General features: G+C 35.3%; 2 protein-coding genes and 1 non-coding gene across 4 annotated transcripts in view; all 3 read left to right on the top strand.

Moving 5' to 3' along the window:
• Nucleotides 1-1,771, top strand: part of LOC144351936 (uncharacterized) — a 92,033-nt gene extending 90,262 nt beyond the window's left edge. The window contains exon 7 of the mRNA XM_085496482.1: nucleotides 1,620-1,771. Within this exon, the coding sequence (XP_085352608.1) occupies nucleotides 1,620-1,771 (152 nt within the window). The remainder of the gene's footprint in view (nucleotides 1-1,619) is intronic.
• LOC100376365 (rho guanine nucleotide exchange factor 4-like) lies at nucleotides 1,626-16,569 on the top strand. Of its 2 annotated transcripts, XM_085499442.1 has the most exons (14): nucleotides 1,626-1,744; nucleotides 2,396-2,540; nucleotides 3,020-3,105; nucleotides 4,591-4,782; nucleotides 5,112-5,306; nucleotides 5,994-6,173; nucleotides 6,941-7,045; nucleotides 7,576-7,833; nucleotides 8,083-8,214; nucleotides 10,492-10,576; nucleotides 10,882-11,040; nucleotides 11,554-11,640; nucleotides 12,572-12,641; nucleotides 13,663-13,778. In XM_085499442.1, exons 2-13 carry the CDS (start codon nucleotides 2,420-2,422, stop codon nucleotides 12,613-12,615), a joined length of 1,644 nt encoding a protein of 547 aa, XP_085355568.1. In that variant the 5' UTR covers nucleotides 1,626-1,744; nucleotides 2,396-2,419; the 3' UTR covers nucleotides 12,616-12,641; nucleotides 13,663-13,778. The 2 variants fall into 2 exon arrangements, with proteins under 2 accessions (XP_085355568.1, XP_085355564.1); XM_085499438.1 differs by lacking the exon at nucleotides 12,572-12,641 and having other exon boundaries at nucleotides 13,663-16,569.
• Nucleotides 3,556-3,655, top strand: Mir4820 (microRNA mir-4820). The gene has a single exon (NR_038776.1). It is a non-coding gene; the product is annotated as a microRNA mir-4820 (primary transcript).
• Nucleotides 16,570-19,856: the final 3,287 nt, after the last annotated feature.

The following is a 19,856-nucleotide window of genomic DNA, read 5'->3' as shown; positions in this document are numbered from 1 at the left end:
GCACTAGTGTGGAAAGCTGTCGAATAAAATGGCAACAACCTTCGAATGCATTGTTATGCTAATTTGATTTCCGGCATGTTAGTTGACAAAGAAATGAAAGATTTCTTGAATTTTCGGCGATAGCTACGTGGATTTGAACCAAAATGTTATCGGTAAGACTCAGAATGCGACAGTGACAGCCACTGAAACATAAATAAAAGCAAATGAACACGTCTAGCAAAAAAGGCTTTTTCCAGTCGTAGCGTAAAATGGAAGCACATACCATTTTGACTCTTGAGGGTAATGTAAATCAGTTGATTTGAGGGTGTCACAATAAGCGAGGGAGTGAATCGTTTTTATGCTACGAAAAAAATGAAAACCTTGAACGTACTTTTTGGACTTTAGTACAATGTCATTTTTGTTTGATTACCTAACGTTTTTAGGATCATGTGCTGTAAGTTACAGAGCACATACCTAAGCGGATGTCCCTCAGCAAATAATGAAGCAAAGGCATTCTCGAATCGCAAAACTCCCCCTTTTTACGCAAACCGAGAAGTTCGAATTACTAAACGAAGTACAGGACGACGAAGCTTAGATATCCAGGAACCAACACATACCAAAAATGATATCTCAAAAGTGAATATTCGTGGTGTATTTTAAGTCTATCCAGACCATAAGTTGGAATTCATTAGTACTCTAAATATCCAAATATATTTTACGGTAGTATAAGGTAGTAATAAAGTATCATTTTCCATACTTAGAATAATAGAGACTACTTTATGTGTACTATCAGTGCAGTAAATGTGGTCAATTATTGCCAGTTTTAAATAACTGGAATTTGTGCAAGTTGATTACGGAATAGTATGATAGTCACTGTGACTCCATGTCATCAGGACATCACGTTTTTTTTTCGAGACTGACAAATATCGGTCTCTCTCTAAATAAAGCAATTTACAAGGCAAAATATTGTAAGACCGAATCACAAAAAGCGATATTATCACCTCGAATTGTTTGCTGTAAAAGCCTGAATATTGAATCATAACGTAATGTACATGTTTAGATGTCATGTCGAATTTGTATAAATAGTGCATTACATTTGATCTGAGGTGTGGGGAACACCTGAAATAACTCTCTGATATCCTGTGCTGTTAACTACTTATACACTGGCTGATTAAATTGAAGTACAAAGCAAGGTCAACATAATTTTGTCATCAACAAATCATTCTCCAATTTTTGACACTGATCAGTTCAAAGCCATGACCACACGTGTGTAACGACTTCACTGCTTTAAAAAACTCCACCTTCTCAAATATACACTAAACTTCCAGGCCAGCTACTTCAAAGTTTGTAATGGGAAATTATGGCCCATAACATCATGTCCTGTCTCCCATTAATGCAAGAAATCAATATGCAGCGTGGTTTATGATTTGCTACTCATGCTCATCAATGTCAACAAAATTCCTGCTTCCTAGAAGTTCTCATGCTATCATTGGTGTGAAATTATACATTTTCAAGCTTGCTATGCTTTTAGTACAATAAACTGCTGTCACGACTCATTGGCCGTTATCATCAGTCATAATCAATTTTGTTATTTTCAATTATGTCATTTAACAATATATTGAATTAAATATACTTTTCAGCAGAAGAATCAACCAAAGTACCAGCAGGTTCGAAATTGAGAAGAGCGAGACGTCCACGTCCAGTATCAGATCTGGGACATATTGATCTCAAAGAAATAGATGACTATGTGCAGAGAAGACGATATGTAAGTCAATGTCTTGTACACATGTAAATTGTTGGCAAATATAGTTGTTTAACTCAAAGATATCAATCATTTAAATTCATCAGTGTTAATGTGACTACCTAATGTTAAAAACAGTAAATTATTAGCGTTATTACAGTGTTTCTCACAAATTGTGAATGCTTCACCACTGGAATTCAACTCTAGTTTATATTAGATTAGTCTAGATTAGGTTGATCAGTTAAGGTAGGTTAGGTAGGGTTTTAGTTTAGGGTAGGTTTGGTTTGATTTGTTTGGTAGGGAATAGGGTAGTTAAGTTAGATATGGTTGGGTTAGGTAAAGTTAGTTTAGATTAGGTTAAGTAGGATTAAGTTAAGGGTATGGTAGGTTAGCTTAGATTATATTACGATGTGTGTTGTAGATTGACTTGAATTTTTGATTCATAATTTCAAATTTGTCAAGACTGAACAAAAAACAGTGCCAACAAAGAAACAAACAAAACTTTGTTTGCTCAGGTAATGAATGGTCGGATAAAACTATCTTTAGGCCAGTGATAAAGGGACTGTATCTAAGCATTGATTGAAATCTAACTGCTGGTAGAAGTAAAAATAAAGTTGATGACTTATTGTAATGCTGGTTTGTCAACACACTAACTCTTTCATATGTTGTTTATAGTCCGGTGTGCTGAGTCCAGAGGATATGTCAGTGATCCAACAACCACCTCAACCATTTACACCTAACTCTACCGAAAGCAATATATCTCGGTCATTTAGTACACCGTCTGCTTTACACCAATTAATTGATCCAAATATCAGACCAGGTACGTGCACTTCTTTAACACTTCATTAACGTCTTCATAACAACATAGTCATTGTAATAATACAGAAATGCTGTTGAGAATACTATCAAACGTAGGCTTACGGTTTAGATTGAAGTATAGCCTCTATATTGTCATCTCCATGACGAAAATGTACAATTATTTGAGAAAAATGGTCAAAGTTTTTAATTATTTCTCCATGGCTTAACAAATTAAGATGACTCCTAATTTTAATAAACATGTATTGTTAAGATATTCAAAAAAATGTCAACTATGATAATAGTTTTACAAAATATACAATGGAAGTTCTCCCATAATGCATTGCATATATGTAAAATAATATGCTCGGTAGTGCAACATTTCAATTTGACTAAAGCCTTCTGAACATATCACATCTTAAAAAAATATTTCTCTTACCAATGGGTTACTTCTGGCATGAGAGTTTTATGTGGAGAGAAAGTAATTTTATTTTGATTCACTAGGTAACCTTCATGATGAGGATTCCAGTAGTGGTGAAGACATCTCCACCTCAGGGTATGAAACGATACATACTGGCTTGGCACCACAGGTAAGTCTGTATATCTCATTTGTTTTGGACCTGTCTCCCTTCATTTGTACAAACTAATGGCATCCATGTTATGGGCACCACGTACAAGTTGGTAAACGAAAATAAAATACTGACTTCCCCAGTACCTTGTATGTCCTTATATCAGATTAAATCACCATGGATACTGTCAGTCAGTGTTCAGATGTGTTCATCATTACATTTTCAACATGGATCACATGTATATTTATTCATTTTAAAAAAAGGTGGCACCACAATATCAGATATGTACAATCACTATCAATGTTTACCACTTAAAAAAAAAAAAAAAAATCAAATCACTTCTTCATAGTCTGCACATAGTTTACATGACAGCATCACGTAGTGGAGAATTGTATCAGCACTAGCACATTAAGCAGCATCACATGGTGTGAATGGACCAATCAGGATCAAGCCAACTAACCAACACATTCATCATAACTGAGACCATACCTATGGCTACAGCACGGTTGTATCAATGCTGCTAACTGTGATTGAGCTTCCTTGCTGTAGACATGGGTAGGCCTTCCACAACAGCACTCGATCAACTTAAATTTAAGCAGCACTTCACCAGCAACATTGTGTGATTTTTGTTCTCAGCAATGCACCGATGACTAATATTAATCTCATCATGTATGTGTTAGTATACCACTGTCACTGTTAAATGTAAAGCTTAAAACTTGTACGGCACCAAATTCACAATAAATTCACAGTTGAGTCCATGTCAATGTCACTAGTAAAATTTCTGCAAAGCATGTACGGGGTTATACTTAGAATAATTTTCAGTCTATTTTCTTACTTGTTTAAAAATACAATGTGTAACAAAAGCCAGATTAGTTTAAACATCAAGAAAATAGTATCCCATGATTCAGTGGAGCAATCCCAGGAATAGAGAAGCAACGCTTTAAAGCAGTGAGATTGTTTTGAGAAATCTAATGATAAAGTGTGAGATTTTGATGAATAGTCGTGATGTTCTGTTTCAATGATTTTGATGCAATGTATTGTAAATCCTGCAAAATGAAGTGGAAGACAAGGGCGAGTATTGTAATTAGGCTAAAGTATATTAAAATATTCAGCGGCACAGTTTAAATGTGAGACATCAATTTGCAACAGAAGGAATAAAAAAAAGGTAATAAATACATGAGCGGCATGGTATTGATAAAAAGCATGATCCTAATGTTCGAAATGTGAATGCAAAAACAATGACACGTTACACAAACGCTGTATTGTACTGTATGTGTATAACAGGTGTGTCTGTGTTCCAAATATTAAAGTCATATTTTAATGATCAAGCGTACAATAAATGTAATCTTCAGTTTATGTTCTTCTATTTGAGATGCATTTCCAGTAGAGTAAGTACTGATGAAACGTGTGTGTAAATTGTGACTAAAAGGACAAAATGTGAACGTTGATTTACGCTCAAGAAAACTTGATACTTGTGTTTAATATCTATTCTATTGTACACGTCAGGATTACTACTATGAAGACTACAGTGGAACAATGACCTATGTGGAAGCGTTATGGGACCATGTGACAATGGATGAAGATGAGTTGCCATTCCAGGCAGGTGACGTGATTGAAGTCACTGATAAACTGGATAAAGACTGGTGGTGGGGACGAATAAATATGAAAGAAGGCTGGTTTCCTGCATCATTTGTCAGGGTAGGTTTTTTTTAAATTCATTAAGTTCCCCAATTGGTTTTTCTTTTGCCACAAATTAGCTAATCATTAGCCAGGTTTAAATCAGCACAGTTTTCACAGACGGACGGACGGACAGAAGGACGGACGGACGGACAGAAGGACGGACAGACAGACAGACAGTGTATTTGTACGTCACATACGCCCCATTTTGAACCAGTCACCTATCAACAACTATGGCAGCTTTAAAGATGAATGTGTTTGTTTTTTCAGCATTCCTGAAATTTAAGAAACAATAATGTTTGTGAAATGTCTGTCATTTTCAACCTGTCTTCAATATGTTTGTTTTACAGCCTAGAGTCAATCAGGGTGAGACAGTTGAGGATTGTGTCGCCAAAATCAAAGATGGAACGCTTTCATTAACATCTAAGAATATGAGAAAAATCAGTATTAGTTTTCTTAGTAAAGACCAAGTACGTGCTAAGGTTATAAACGAAATCACAAGCACTGAAAAGATTTACGTCAAACATCTCAGAGATGTGTGTGAGGTAAGTGCAACCTATTTGGGTTGGGTTTTGCATTTTTGTTGCGCTATCCTAGGAATTTTTCTACAGCCATACAGCTTAAAGTTGTCTTCCTACTTTGTAAATATGTGAGATGCCATTCCCCGACTAATAAATACACCATCAAATATTGAGATTGTAGGCATGTTTGTCTGAGGGATAAAACCTTCCAATACTCTCAAAATGAAATGTACAGCAAAGTGAGGACAGTATATTTACTTTTGATATAACTTTTTTTTTCAGGTAAAACAACTTTTATCTTGTTCTGAAAGTGATGTTTTACATATTTGCAAATGGGAATGCAACTTTGAAATACTGTTAGTAACAGATTTTATTTTTGCTTGGAATTAATTTTCGCTTTCTTCGCTGAAGGAATGATTCAGTGAAAATAAAATCCAGCGAATATAACATTTTTTCTATATTTTACATTCAACTTGTCAAAAATCAGTGAAAATAACTTCCATACAAAACACCAGAAAGGTGTTTTCAGCGAAAATTAATTCCAGGTAAAATAATTTACAGTTTTTGGAGATACATTTCTAGGAGATGCACAACTAGAACCTGTTAGCATTGTACTGTCACTTACAATTCCTTTTATTTACACATTGAATTAATTATCCAACCTAATAATTAATAATTTGCTACTGTTGTTGTTATCCCCTTTCTCTCCAGGGCTACTTGAAGCAGTGTTGCAAAAGGCCTGAAATGTTTTCATCAGAACTAGTAGGAAAAATCTTTGGAAACATTGAAGCCATTTATGAATTCCAAAGTAAATTTATGAAGAAATTAGAATCTTGTGTTAACCAAGAGCTACCTCACCTTAGTGAAATTGGAAATTGTTTTCTGGACAATGTAAGTTATTCCTGTTGCATATTCACACTATATTTCATCAGATTGCCAACAGATTGATGTCATTTCAGTAATAATCGTGACTGTTTGCTGAAGTTTCTTACATTTTGCCTTATTGGTTACAGGTCTTGTTTTTGAGAAATAGTATTTATTTTGATAAATGGAACTTTATAATTAGAAAGTTAAAAATATCCCTCCTTTACAGCTAGAGCAAACAAGATTTGTACGGGTAACTTGCAAAGTCCCTATCAATGTTCCAATAACTTTCCCAGATGGTTGAAGCGACCATAAATAAAATTGAACAAATAACTTACAACTTCCTTTGTATATTCAACAACAATGTTGCAATATCCCTTAATTGTACTTACAAAATCAAGTGGCACCAGGGAAAATTGTGCGAAATTGTTTCAAAATGAAGCAAATGATTTTCATAACACTAATAGATTATTTGATAGCACCAATTGGAAAGTCCCTCTCTATATTGAAATGGTCATATGGACTTTCTTAGAAAGTTTGCTAACTTCCTGTGCAAATTTTGTTTGCACCTGGTGTAAATAAAAAAAAAAGTGGAAATTTTTTTGAACTGTAGATATAAGCTGCAGTTCAGATCACAGATTAATGATTAGCTGATTGCTGGAGCACATGATACAATTATCTACTGCTGTACACATCTAAGGCGAGATGGATAGGCCTGCCATGGTAGTTAATGGGTCACCACTTGAAATTGAAATAAAATACTTATATAACCATTTGTTGCAATATTTCTACAGAGAGCCGGCTTTGAGATATACGCTGAATACTGCAATAACCATCCCACTGCTACGGCTGCTTTACAAGAAGTTCTTGAGAACCGCAAATATCGACATTTCTTTGAGGTGAGTTTTGACATTCAACAAACTGGTATATTTAAGCTCACCTGAAATAAGAATGGGGGATAATATATTTATTGCTGACATTCAATTTATTGAATTGGGAAAAAATAATTGATGATTCACCGTGCTGAAAATGCTTGAAATTTAAACTTTTAGTACATACTCCCATCAATTTGTGCAAATTCATTAAATGCTGAAGCCCTGTGATGGGTTTCAGAATGCAAAGATACAGTTACAGCTATGGATAACCAAAACTAATCAGGGAAAAAACTGCGTCAGCAGGCAATGTATTAAAGCGAAGGAGTTGTCACCTGCGAACAGACGAGAATTGAGTCTTTAGTGCTGAAAATGCAAAGGCTCATGGTTATAGTCGTCTGCCGCTGTGACAATTCAATCACTTTATATACTGTAATTGCTGTGTCTCACTATATACTTTTGTGACGTTTTGCTTTCAATTATTATCTGCACATCTATACTGGCTTGAAAATGTTCGCTGCACACATCATGTTAAATCATTATGTTTTTACATCCAGGCTTGTAGGCTACTCCAGGAAATGATCGAAATCTCGTTGGATGGTTTTCTTCTCACGCCCGTGCAGAAAATCTGCAAATATCCCCTCCAATTGGCGGAGCTACTGAAATACACAAAACCCGAAGACAAAGATTACGAACCTGTAAAAGAGGCACTGCAGGAAATGAAGAATGTTGCGTCGCTGATCAACGAGAGGAAGCGACGAATGGAAAGTCTTCACAAGATTGCCAGATGGCAGTTGACGATAGAAGCATGGGAGGTATGTGAGACGAACAGACGATCAATTGCAGACTGCTCCAGCCGTAATAAAACCGGTTTAATGATCTTTAACACTTATAAAAGAGAAACTAAATGATCCATACTAAATGAAACCTTGCAAATTTAACCGTGGCCATAGCAGTCAGTCAAATAATGATGATTAGCAATATCGGGACTCAAAGCATTGTCGAAGCAGACTCTCATACTTGTTATCTCAGAGTAATAAAAACAATGTCGTTACCTTTCTCAGGGTGAAGATGTTCTAGAAAGAAGCTCTATATTAATACATTCAGGTGAAGTCACCAAAATATCTAAAGGTCTAGGCAGAGCAAAAGTCAGACAACTGTTCTTGTTTGATCACCAGATTGTCCTGTGTAAAAGGGTGAGTTCTTGTTTTACTGAAATAGTCAAGTCATATTTCTTCTCTAACTTGAATAGGTACTGCAAACTGTTTGTCAGGAAAATTGTGAAATTATTCCTGGGGCTTTGAATCAACACAACAAGTCACACTAACTCATACTACCTAGGGAGTCGCAGTTCTTTTTACTCGGGTCCTATGAAGTCACAGTGACTTTCACTGGGGAGTCACAGTGATTTTCACTGGGATCCTAGAGATTCTCTAACTTTCACTGGGGTCCTAGGGAGTCACAGTAACTTGAGAAAATGTCATCCTTGTGTATACTTTTAAATCTTTGAATCAATTTACTGATATCAGTCATATGTTATCAAATCCATTCTTATCCTAATAGTGGGTGTACAACTCTTTTATTAGCTCTGCTGTCATCAAAGATGACCGAGTGGAGCTCATGGTTTTTTTTGTCAACTTTTTAGCTCCGCTGTCGACTTTGTCGAGCGGAGCTTATCATATGAGTGATTGTCCGTCGTCGTCCGTGTCAATGTTTTACTTTTTCGACTTCTTCTTGAAAACTACAAGCCTGAATGCTTTGATACTTGGTGTATATGTACCTTGGGTAGACCTCTCTCAGATTTGTTCATTTCATGATGATATCTTCAATTCTCTAATTTTGGTGAATATTTTTGTCATTTTTAGTAAAAAGTGATATTTTCGACTTCTTGTTGAAAACCGCAAGTGCAATTGCTTTGATATTACATATATAGGTACTACATGTGGACCTCTCTCAGATTTGTTCATTTTGTAATGATATCTTTAATTCTCTAATTTTGGTGAATATTTTTGTCATTTTTGGTAAAAAATGATATTTTCGACTTCTTGTTGAAAGCCGCAAGTCCAATTGCTTTGATATTTACATGTATAGGTACTACATGTCGACCTCTCTCAGATTTGTTCATTTTGTAATGATATCTTCAATTCTCTAATTTTGGTGAATATTTTTGTAATTTTTGGTAAAAAGTGATATTTTCGACCTCTTGTTGAAAACCGCAAGTCCAATTGCTTTGATATTACATATATAGGTACTACATATGGACCTCTATCAGATTTGTTCATTTTGTAATGATATCTTTAATTCTCTAATTTCGGTGAATATTTTTGTAATTTTTGGTAAAAAGTGATATTTTCGACTTCTTGTTGAAAACCGCAAGTCCAATTGCTTTGATATTACATATATAGGTACTACGTGTGGACCTCTCTCAGATTTGTTCATTTCATGATGATATCTTTAATTCTCTAATTTTGATGAATATTTTTGTAATTTTTGGTAAAAAGTGATATTTTCGACTTCTTGTTGAAAACCGCAAGTCCAATTGCTTTGATATATTATACATATAGGTACTACATGTGGGCCTCTCTCAGATTTGTTCATTTTCTAATATCTTCTGTTCTTTAATTGCCATGTGCATTGCTAACAGCGGAGCTATCTCAGCCGACAGGCTGCTTGTTTTATTCAAACTACTTTTTCTCCAAAAGCGTCACATTACACTCAGACTTATTATTTTCATTTGGTGAAGATATCTTCATTTTTGTGGAAGTTTTTTTGTTATTATTTTTTTGGATTTTGTCACTTTTCCATAAACAATAGACTCCAGTATACAACTGTATCAGTTGGAAGCTTGGCTTTCTCAATATACATTGTCTTAGAAAATGAACTGGATGGGCCAATGTTTTCCATAAATGCTTCAGTTCAGGTCAAGCTCATTTCAAGGTTTATACGTTTTCTGCTTTTATATGGGTGATACTGAACAGTAAGGGTTGGAGGGTCATCTCAATGTGCCAGGCCAGGGTCATCTCAAGGCCACACTTTGATTGAATGTGTATTAGGGGTCAGGAGGTCACCCCTCCATCAAGGTCTTTCAAGGAAAGGTCATGGTCATCTCAAAATCACATGTCACTTTGTCAAATTGTCAAACTTTGTCATTCTCAATTCAGTCACATGTACAGTTCCCAAATAATGCAAAAATATATTCTGGTAATAGTGACAACTTCATTTTTCACTTCAATTTCCAGTACACCCACATCATCAATTATACATATCCATGCATTACATATACAAATACATTTCTTCTTACGGGATATGCCTTTCAAGTGACAATTGCCACAATTACTCAACTGTCATAGGTTCCACTTCCTATCCACTGCCCTCTGCACTTGTCAATTACAGTGGAGCTCTATCAGCCACAAGGTCGCTTGTTCGATAAATCGTGATTAACTAATATTTATTCATTATTGCTCCCCCGCTAGGATTTGTTAAATAGGAATAGATTTTCCTTTACTGGCAGAATATATATAGACCAAATCAAACTGGAAGATATGGATGATGGAAAAGGTATGTATACCAGTGTTTTTCCAATTGCTGTCTTGGTATATATTGTGCATTTTGCTTCGGAAAACATATTCCATCTTCTTTCGGCAATTTAATGTGTATTCCTAGCATCAATAGGCCCAGGTCAAACACAAACACATACAGACTTTAACCAAGGTTCTTTCAAGTCACATCTGCTTGTGAATGAATTTATTTTAGTTTGTTCTTATCACATGTGCACCTTAGTTTCTGATGCTGGAAACAAGTTCAACAAATATTCATCCATGTGAACAAATTGTGACGTTAAAATATATTGTTTCATTTTTCAGATAATGCTTGGGGGATCAGTGTTAAAAATGCTTTTCAACTTCACAATCAAACAGACGAGAAATGGCACATCATATCTGTGAAGTCAAAAGAAGAAAAAGACAAGTGGGTCAAGGCATTTGCTGATGAAAGGAAACTGGTTAGAGACGACAGAAAGAAAGGTACAGATATGCTTTAAAGTAAACAATTATCAAGGTTTTTTCTAAATCAGGGAACAGGGGCGCAGCGCCCTGATACTCTCGACTGGCGCTCTCTTACCGATTGAACTTTAAAGTCATAAATACATTTCTTGAGCCGCGTACTTCCGTGCTGCCGTACAATATGAAATCTTTCTTAAATATGTTTTTCACTGTGAAAACTTCCCACCAACACCAGCTGACAATGTGTCTGGACACTAAATACACTGAAATTACTTCAAAAATATTTCAATGGCGATAGATACACCGTTAAAACGGCACAGAAACCTTTTGATATGGCGTTTCCGGGTCGATCCGCCATGTTGTTTCTGTGCTAGCATGGTTGCTCCGCTCCCTCTCCTGTGTGTGCTCCCTCTTGTTCATCCTTCTAGAAAAAACCCTGATTGTCATTCTCTATCTCAAGTGTTTTCTCTTGAGTACTGGCATTCTGAAATGATAATTAATTGACATGATGGTTTGATCTTAATCATGTTTTAGATTTTGTGATTCATTCAAGTAAGAAAGTTGAAGCAAAATTCAGTGCCTTGAAAGAACAGAGTCAACAGGCTGCCAAGAAACCGAAAAGTAAGTATAAGATATCTTTAATGTGCATGGTTTAGGTTTTATTTTATGTGTGTGTGTTTTAGCAGTTACTAAGGTGAAATTTACCAAGCATAATAGAAGTAATCTTGAGTACAACAGTTGCAAACAAGAAACACAGGGCTGATCAAAAACTCATATCAACACAGTGTGCATCAAATATTGCCAAATTTGTTTTAATTTTACATGTACTGGATGGTCCTCTAGAATTTCTTGCTTATTATATGTTCTGATAACTATGAATTGTCGTAAAAATGGTTCATTTTGGCAAGTTTATGTGTGTATTTTCGTAATTATTTTGTGGTCCTTCGGCTGAAATTTTTAAAAAATCTAGACATATTGGAGCAAATATCATGAATGAGCATAATTTCCACACAACGTACCAAGGCATTCACGTCAAATTTAACACCGTAGCATCAAAAAACTGTGCATACAATAATATATTTGTGTCAGGTGTTGTCTCAGTAATAGTTCCACTATGTCATACTGTTAAAATAAGCATGCATGTGATAAGAATATAATCCCACGATATTATTTCTTAGCACCGATCGTTGTCTGACGTCAACCTGAGAGAAAATATCATGAGATTAAATATAAATAAACAACTAAAAATTTGCAAGAGACGAGGTGTAAAATCGTAAAAATTTTAACGGTTAGATATTTTGTCCTCTCTGAACGTGCTTGAATCACCAAAATTGTGGAAATTGCAATGGAATAAATTTAACGAAATCTTGAAACATTTATCCTGTAAAATAGTGAAAAATTACTATTTGGGGGTGAGAATGTTTGCTTGTACTCTCTCTGTAGTTTGATGTAACTATGTATTTATATTTCTTGCTGTATGCTTCTAATATTGCTAATGTTTTGTAACGCATTGGTGCAAAGGGTTGTAAACTAATCTTTACTCTTCCTTTAGAAACAAGCCTCTTTTTCCTATCTCTCTTTGGTAGAATTCTTTAATCAACTTCGTATCTCTCTGTCAGCTGGTAAGTTTTATTATGACTGGTGGGTACAGTCTTGGTTGTTTATTTATTCTTTCATGTCACTATTTAGCAACGCTCAATTGTTATCCCTTTCACTTCATTTTCACGCATAAGAATAATTAATTGTAATTTCCCAAAAAACATATTTTTTGAATTTCTGAAGCTGATAAAAATCGTAAATTTTTAAAGGTGCAATGATTCTGCACTATGCTAGTTTATTTTCCATCATCTCAATGAAGTAATAGTATCAAAAAACTATTATGGTTGTACGTATATCCTTGTAAAATGCATTGTACTTACAACAAAAACTTTGTATTCACTGCATAGTTCATGATTGTTGATTTTCCATTGTAATATTGTTGAATTATTAACTTCATGGCGTTGCTGCTCCATGTATGGATGTTTTCAAAACTCATCTGTCTTGGCTTTTTTTTCACATCACATAGATAAGTGTTATGGTAGATTTCAACATGATTAAAATAAGAAATATTTTTAAGTATAATTTATGTATAATATTACTGTTTTTGTTGTTTGTTGTGAAAGCCATACATGTACTTATTACATCTGACTAACCCCCATAGTGAGTCTTACTCTGAGAATGCCCGTTTCATATAACAAAGCATTACGTTGTGTGTATACAATATGTTGCTGAAACATTCTGGAAGTAAAATGTTCTCTGAATGATGGAATAATTTATCAAGATACACTCACTTGTATTTGATTTGGTTCAGCAACACAAAACGCATCTTGTTTTTGATAATCAGATTGCGCTAGATTGAATATTAGTTTGTTTGTTTGTTTGTTTGTGATATTAACTCATTTAATATGTTGCCAACATGTATATTTGAGGTGCACTTCAAAACAAGTATGTGTCTAACAAACTTGAATGTAAGCCAACAAAATTGCACTTTTGTACGGAATGTTGGATGGCTTGCTAAAGTTTAATATTGGCTGAAACTACTTGCCTAAAAATCGTACAATACAATCTTTCTCTAATTCTTGTATATTGTTCTGTTAATTACAGATGTAAGCCGCAAAATCTCTCATATGCCGTTTCCTCATCAGCTGCAGCCTCTGGTTGACAAACCACAGAAAAGTGTCACACTGCCGCAAGGAATTTCCTCTGTTGATGCGTTTGTAGGAGAGAATTATAAAAAGAGAACGTGGAACCTATTCGGAACTATTCGAAAAAAGAAATGAGATGTCTCAGTAAATATATAAAAAGAGAAAAAGCCTCTTTGGAACCAACTGCAAACGAAGATGAGATGAGGGAATCTGTCCATCTACGAAAAGGACACGTGATACAGTGTGATATGTGGCATGGAATGATCCAGTTACACTCGATAGTAATTGACTGGCTTATCATTCTAATGGGGATGCATGTCCTATTGTGCATTGTCTGACTGACTCGTGGGCTGGGCAAGCTATGGTGTGTCGGCTTGTCGGTCTATGGATACGTGACAGTCACAATTGAAGAATTGTTCAGCTAACAGTGGTTTAGTAAGAACCAACAGAACAGTCATTCACTATTCTGATACACCGTATGTGCCTCAGAAGTCTGAGGCCAAGGGTTAAGGGCAGGCAACTGCCATGACATGTATTGGGGGATATCAACTTAAGCACAAATTTTGTGAGAGAAGTCGTACAAACACAATTTGAATGCAAAAACATTATTATGAAAATATTGTGATATTATCATAATTATTACAAGTGCAGACATTGGTACATATCGTACCTTTCTGGCAATGAATTTGTAACGAGGCAAGTGACGCCAGTTCAATTCTATTGTTTTAGTCAGTGCCATGTACCGTTTATGGTATCATACCGTCAAGTATGATCATAATGCTGTGAGTGCTGTAGGTGCAACACAACACTCCTGACATTGCTTAGAAACTCATTTACTGTTTCACTCTCTGGGACAAGTGTATTATAAAACGATTGTCAGTAGATGGATGATGTTTTTAATTTAGTGTGATTTGACAGGGCTTCGTTGAAGCAGAACTCTGTAGTGATAGAAGGTAGACCAATCAAAAGAGGAAGTTCAGTCATTGATACCTTATATGGACATCCTGATAGAAGTATAACTTTATTTGGTCATGTCATGTGACCAGGAGCTGGTCATGTGTGACTTATTCAAAAGAGATAAATAATTATACCCAAGTAGAGTGATCTCAATATCTTACGTTAAAATCAAAATTAGCATACCTAGCAAAACTAGCAAAATTAGTATTCATGTTGACGTTGACGTTGATTTTGAATATATATCCACATAACCCGGTAAGTTTGACTAAATTTCAGATTTCTACAGAAGTGTCTCTATAGTTACCCAGAAGCTCATTACTCACTAACTTAATAACCTTTCACAATAGGCCTCGGACAAAAATAGCCGTCGCCATCTCGTTGAGTCTCAAAACTTATTTTGACAAAATCAAGTATTGTGGCTCTCTTACTCTCAGTGTGATCTTTAAGGCAATTTGCATCTAAGATATATTTGTAATAAAATTGTAAAATCTTACATGTATTGCTTTCAAGAAATGTGTCTTCCACTTTTCAACCCCTCTTACATTGCCTGCCACGGGAGGACAAGAGGGAAGAGGGGAGGGGTATCCAATGGGTCCAAGGCATGCGTATTTACCTCCCTCTGACGGGTTATGATTATTATCACCAAAATCAAATCTTTTTACACTACCCACCTTTTAAATTTTGATGTCATTTTTAATAAGCATGTTGTACATTTGAGGTTACTGAATGAATGTAGTGATTATAATCACAGTATTTTTATAGCAAGAATATATATATGTGTCAGTGCCAATTTGTGTTTTTCAATCAACAAGAAAGACCTACAATATAAAATGCCAATCGATTTTCTCAGAAACTTCATTACAAATTTTTTTTTTAAAAAAGCTCAACATTCACAATATTGATTTTTATGGAAAATTTATATAACAAGTGCTTTCAGTACTTTTTGTTAATGTATATACAAATAAAACTGCCGTAACTGCTCTCCACTGAGGGCAGGCTTTGTTATAAAACAGGTGGAAATATGTAGCATAAGGAAAAATGTCTTTGTCTTGTATTTATTATCTCGGTTTATTTATTTTTTTATTTCTGTCAACCCCAGCCTGGTTTTTACTACTCTTTCATACCAGTGGTGTGTTTTAAAGTGGATATTTTGTTGTAAAAAAAAAACGACTGCCATAAGATCAAATGACAATGTCACCAAAGCTTATTGAAAAAAAAATATCATTTTTTTTTTTTTTTGCTGAAATGTTGTACAAACATTGTTTTTGAATGTTTGTATATTAAACCTTTGTTCAGCTGTGTGATTACAGAGCAGTATGGTAGAAAATATTTTGTGATTCTCAGATTTATCGAAATATTGGATTCTTTGATGAGGTCTATTATTGTATTTAAGAATATATTGAATTATGACAAATGTAATATCTTTTTCAATCTTTTTTTATATGCAATAAACTGGTAAGTATAATAATATAATTTATGGTAAAAATATGTATTTATTGATGTGAATGCTTACAATTTTCAGTGGTTTTATTTTACTGATGGTTGAAGGATGGCTACAAAAGAGGCTACCAATAGTTAGCTGCCTGTTTGAGGTTTTGGTTTCACTAAATCGGAACCCTGATCCCAAACAGGCCATTAACCTACTATCAGCATCTAAGTTTTGGTACTTTATCGAAGTAATATAGTAAATCTCTTAGGTAGTTTTTCTGCAGCCCCTCACTTTTTGTATAGAATGACAATGGACCAATTAACCCTGTAGAAATCTCACCTGAATTATGTATGTGTGTTACGTACCTCATTTTATATAGAATGACAATAGAACCAACCCTGTAGAAATCTCACCTTAATTATGTATGTGTGTTACGTACCTCATTTTATATAGAATGACAATAGACCAACCCTGTAGAAATCTCACCTTAATTATGTATGTTATGTATGTGTGTTACGTACCTCATTTTATATAGAATGACAATAGACCAACCCTGTAGAAATCTCACCTTAATTATATATGTGTGTTACGTACCTCATTTTATATAGAATGACAATAGACCAACCCTGTAGAAATCTCACCTGAATTATGTATGTGTGTTACGTACCTCATTTTATATAGAATGACAATAGACCAACCCTGTAGAAATCTCACCTTAATTATGTATCATAGTGAACTACATGTTGTATTCAACCCTAACCACCTGCTTAGGTAATTCTGAATCGGTAGAGTGACCGTGTATCTACACAGCTCTTCTATCGATAAATTGTTGGTTGCTGCTCAAAAAATGTTCATTTTTTAAATACAAACTACTTACACCATGTGAGCACAACTTAGTTCTGAAAAACAGTCCTTCCTCGGTAAATGGGCATTGTTGAGATTAAACAAACAAGTAAACGGGTTCTGTTTATAACAGAGAAAGAGTACAGGTACTTTCTGAGTAAATGGATATTGTTGAGATCCAATAAAAAGAAAATTTGGAAGAAAGAAAGTTACCTGTAGTTTACTAGTAAATACTATCAAAGGTTAGTCTGGTTTTGTTGGGTATACAGCGCCCTCACGGACCTGCTAGTTGTAATGTTGAGTCTGCCCATAGATGGCGTACCCACATGTGATCATGTGCTAATATTATAATTGATATTTACATGCAAATTTATTAAGTGACGTTTTGACGGTCTTCTCAGACTCTACATTCAGTATCTAGAAAGGGTGCATCAAACATTGATGGAGGGGTGGTATTATGTTGACAAACTAGAAAGTTAGTTTCTGCAAAGGTAGAAAAATAAAAGTGCACATACATTTATAGTGTTGCAGAAACAGATGCAGTACTAGTTCTAATAAAAAAAAGCTTCATTTCCTAGAAAATTACTTCCATTTTAAACAGTATATGAACAACAAATGAGGAATCTTGGGCACACAATATACCGACATTGCACATTATAATTACTTGTGTGACGCAGATTTCGGGACGTGACTGCGTTGTGTGATTTTTTGTGTTATAGACTTCTGCGATCACATAAAATAAATAAATAACAGAGACGGGGCTTCAATGCTCTGGAGGTAGTGGAAAGTTCTTTATTCACTTGCGACATCATCAATGGCAATTCCTGCATAGAATGACGCCATATTGGGATGAAAAAGTAAAAATACGGAAGAATACATTAATACAGAATTCTCACTTGACAGGTTGTTGGCAATATGCACTGCAAATATGCACATATCGAATAGTCACAAAAGTTTCTCAAAATCATAGTTTCAGAATACACAGCATGCATCCCAATGTATTTCTTAGCTACCTGGCATCAATAGGCCAGCTGATCACTGACAACAAAGTCCGAAAATGTCTAAATAAATCTATGACAATTTTGGTTGTCAAGGACAACGGTACGCTATACATTGGGATACAAACCTCATAAAAACATATATCAACAAATGTAAATAACTGGGAAAATATGAGACATCCCATCCTCAAAACTACATCTGAGTGTTATCTAAACTCTGGCAGTAACAGATTGATCAGATTCAGCAATGGATGGCAAAGTTGTACAGTAAATATATTCAGATTAAATCTGCATATGAAAACAACACTGACCTGCATAGAATGACGCCATATTGGGATGAAGCCTGTACAGGGTTCACCACTTGAGGGCGCTTTCCCAATATCTGCTCATATCTAATGCATTGAGTCAGATACTTTATAATGGGTTAGCATACATTAAACTTTGTTTAAAAAAAAAGCAAGATTGTTACAAATAAAATAAATAAAAGGAATAAATAATAAGTTCATGGTCACACACTCCTCCTGTTTAAAAAAACGGTGTCCTCAGCGTTTGCTTTAACGATCTAACTAACAACTACAAAAATTAACATTGGAACTTCAAAATATTACAGTAGTTACGCTCACCATGTAATTGGAAGAGTGAACAGAAGAGAGTACTCGAAATTTAAACTTCAATAACAGGATTAATACAAGTTTCTGGAGTATTATTTCCTACAACTCCAGCTACGAGAGACATAATATATGATCCTAATCTTTTTGGGGAATTTCGCTGTCTCTGAGGGTATCTATGACAGGTGGTAGGCCTTTCTGGTACATCAAAATTACAATTTACATTAAAATTACTGTCTACAGTTCTAGGCAAATCTGATGAAGAATTATACTGCTGAGGAGTTGATATGTCTGGTTTTGGCGTTAAAGTATTATTGGTTTTAGAAGATTCCTGTATACGTGTGGAGGTTTGTGTATTTAAAGGCGATGGTATAGGGCTATCAAGTGAAGCATTATGTGAAACCAGGTCTTGTATTAGAAGGGTGTCATTGTTGTGGTGTTCCATTAGTGGTGAGGCTACAAGCGCAGGACTAACACTGACTTCTACTACATCTCCTTCTGAATCAGAGTTGTTGGCTGATATGCTTACATCCTCTGCAGTGGTGATGGATGGATCGGTAGTAGTTACATGAGGTTGGTGGAGCTTGATGTCTGTGTTGATTGGTAGGAATGAGCAAGGTTTGAGTAAATTGCGGTGGACTGTTCGTTCTTTGCCATTACCCTCTGATTTGATGACATAGACAGGTAGATCAGGTTGTTTCTTAACGATAACATAGGGGGTGTTTTCCCATCGATCACCTATTTTGTGTTTACCAGTTTCTTTTAGTTGTACAAGTACTCTGTCACCTGGAAGTAGTTGATCTGGCTGTGTCTTATGGTCATAGTGTTTCTTCTGTCTCTGCCTGGCTTTATCTGCATGAGCATTGGCCGTGCTATATGCCAGCTGTAACCTGTCACGAAGTGCTTGCACATAGTCAGAATACTCAACATGTTCGTTAGAGTCTGAAGAGGTATTGAAGATTAGGTCTACTGGAAGACGTGGATTGTGACCGAATAGGAGAAAGTAAGGTGCATAACCGGTGGACTCGTGACGTGTACAGTTATATGCATGGGTGAGAGTTTCAAGATGATCTTTCCAGTCCTGTTTCTCTGATGGGTTTAGAGTACCTAGCATGTTTAATAGGGTTTGGTTGAATCTCTCAGTCATGCCATTTCCTTGGGGATGGTATGGAGTAGTGTGAGTTTTAGTAATGTTGGTGAGCTTACATAGTTCTTTGATGAGGGCACTTTCAAAATTTCTGCCTTGGTCTGCATGAATACGTTGTGGAATTCCATACTGACACATGAAGTTCTTCCAGAGAACTTTTACGACTGTGGA

The sequence above is a fragment of the Saccoglossus kowalevskii genome, chromosome 1 (assembly GCF_978046115.1).
Source record: "Saccoglossus kowalevskii chromosome 1, keSacKowa6.1, whole genome shotgun sequence".
Taxonomy (NCBI): Eukaryota; Metazoa; Hemichordata; class Enteropneusta; family Harrimaniidae; genus Saccoglossus; species Saccoglossus kowalevskii.
The sequence above is the reverse complement of the archived record's forward strand: the minus strand, read 5'-3'. Positions and strand labels throughout refer to the sequence as shown.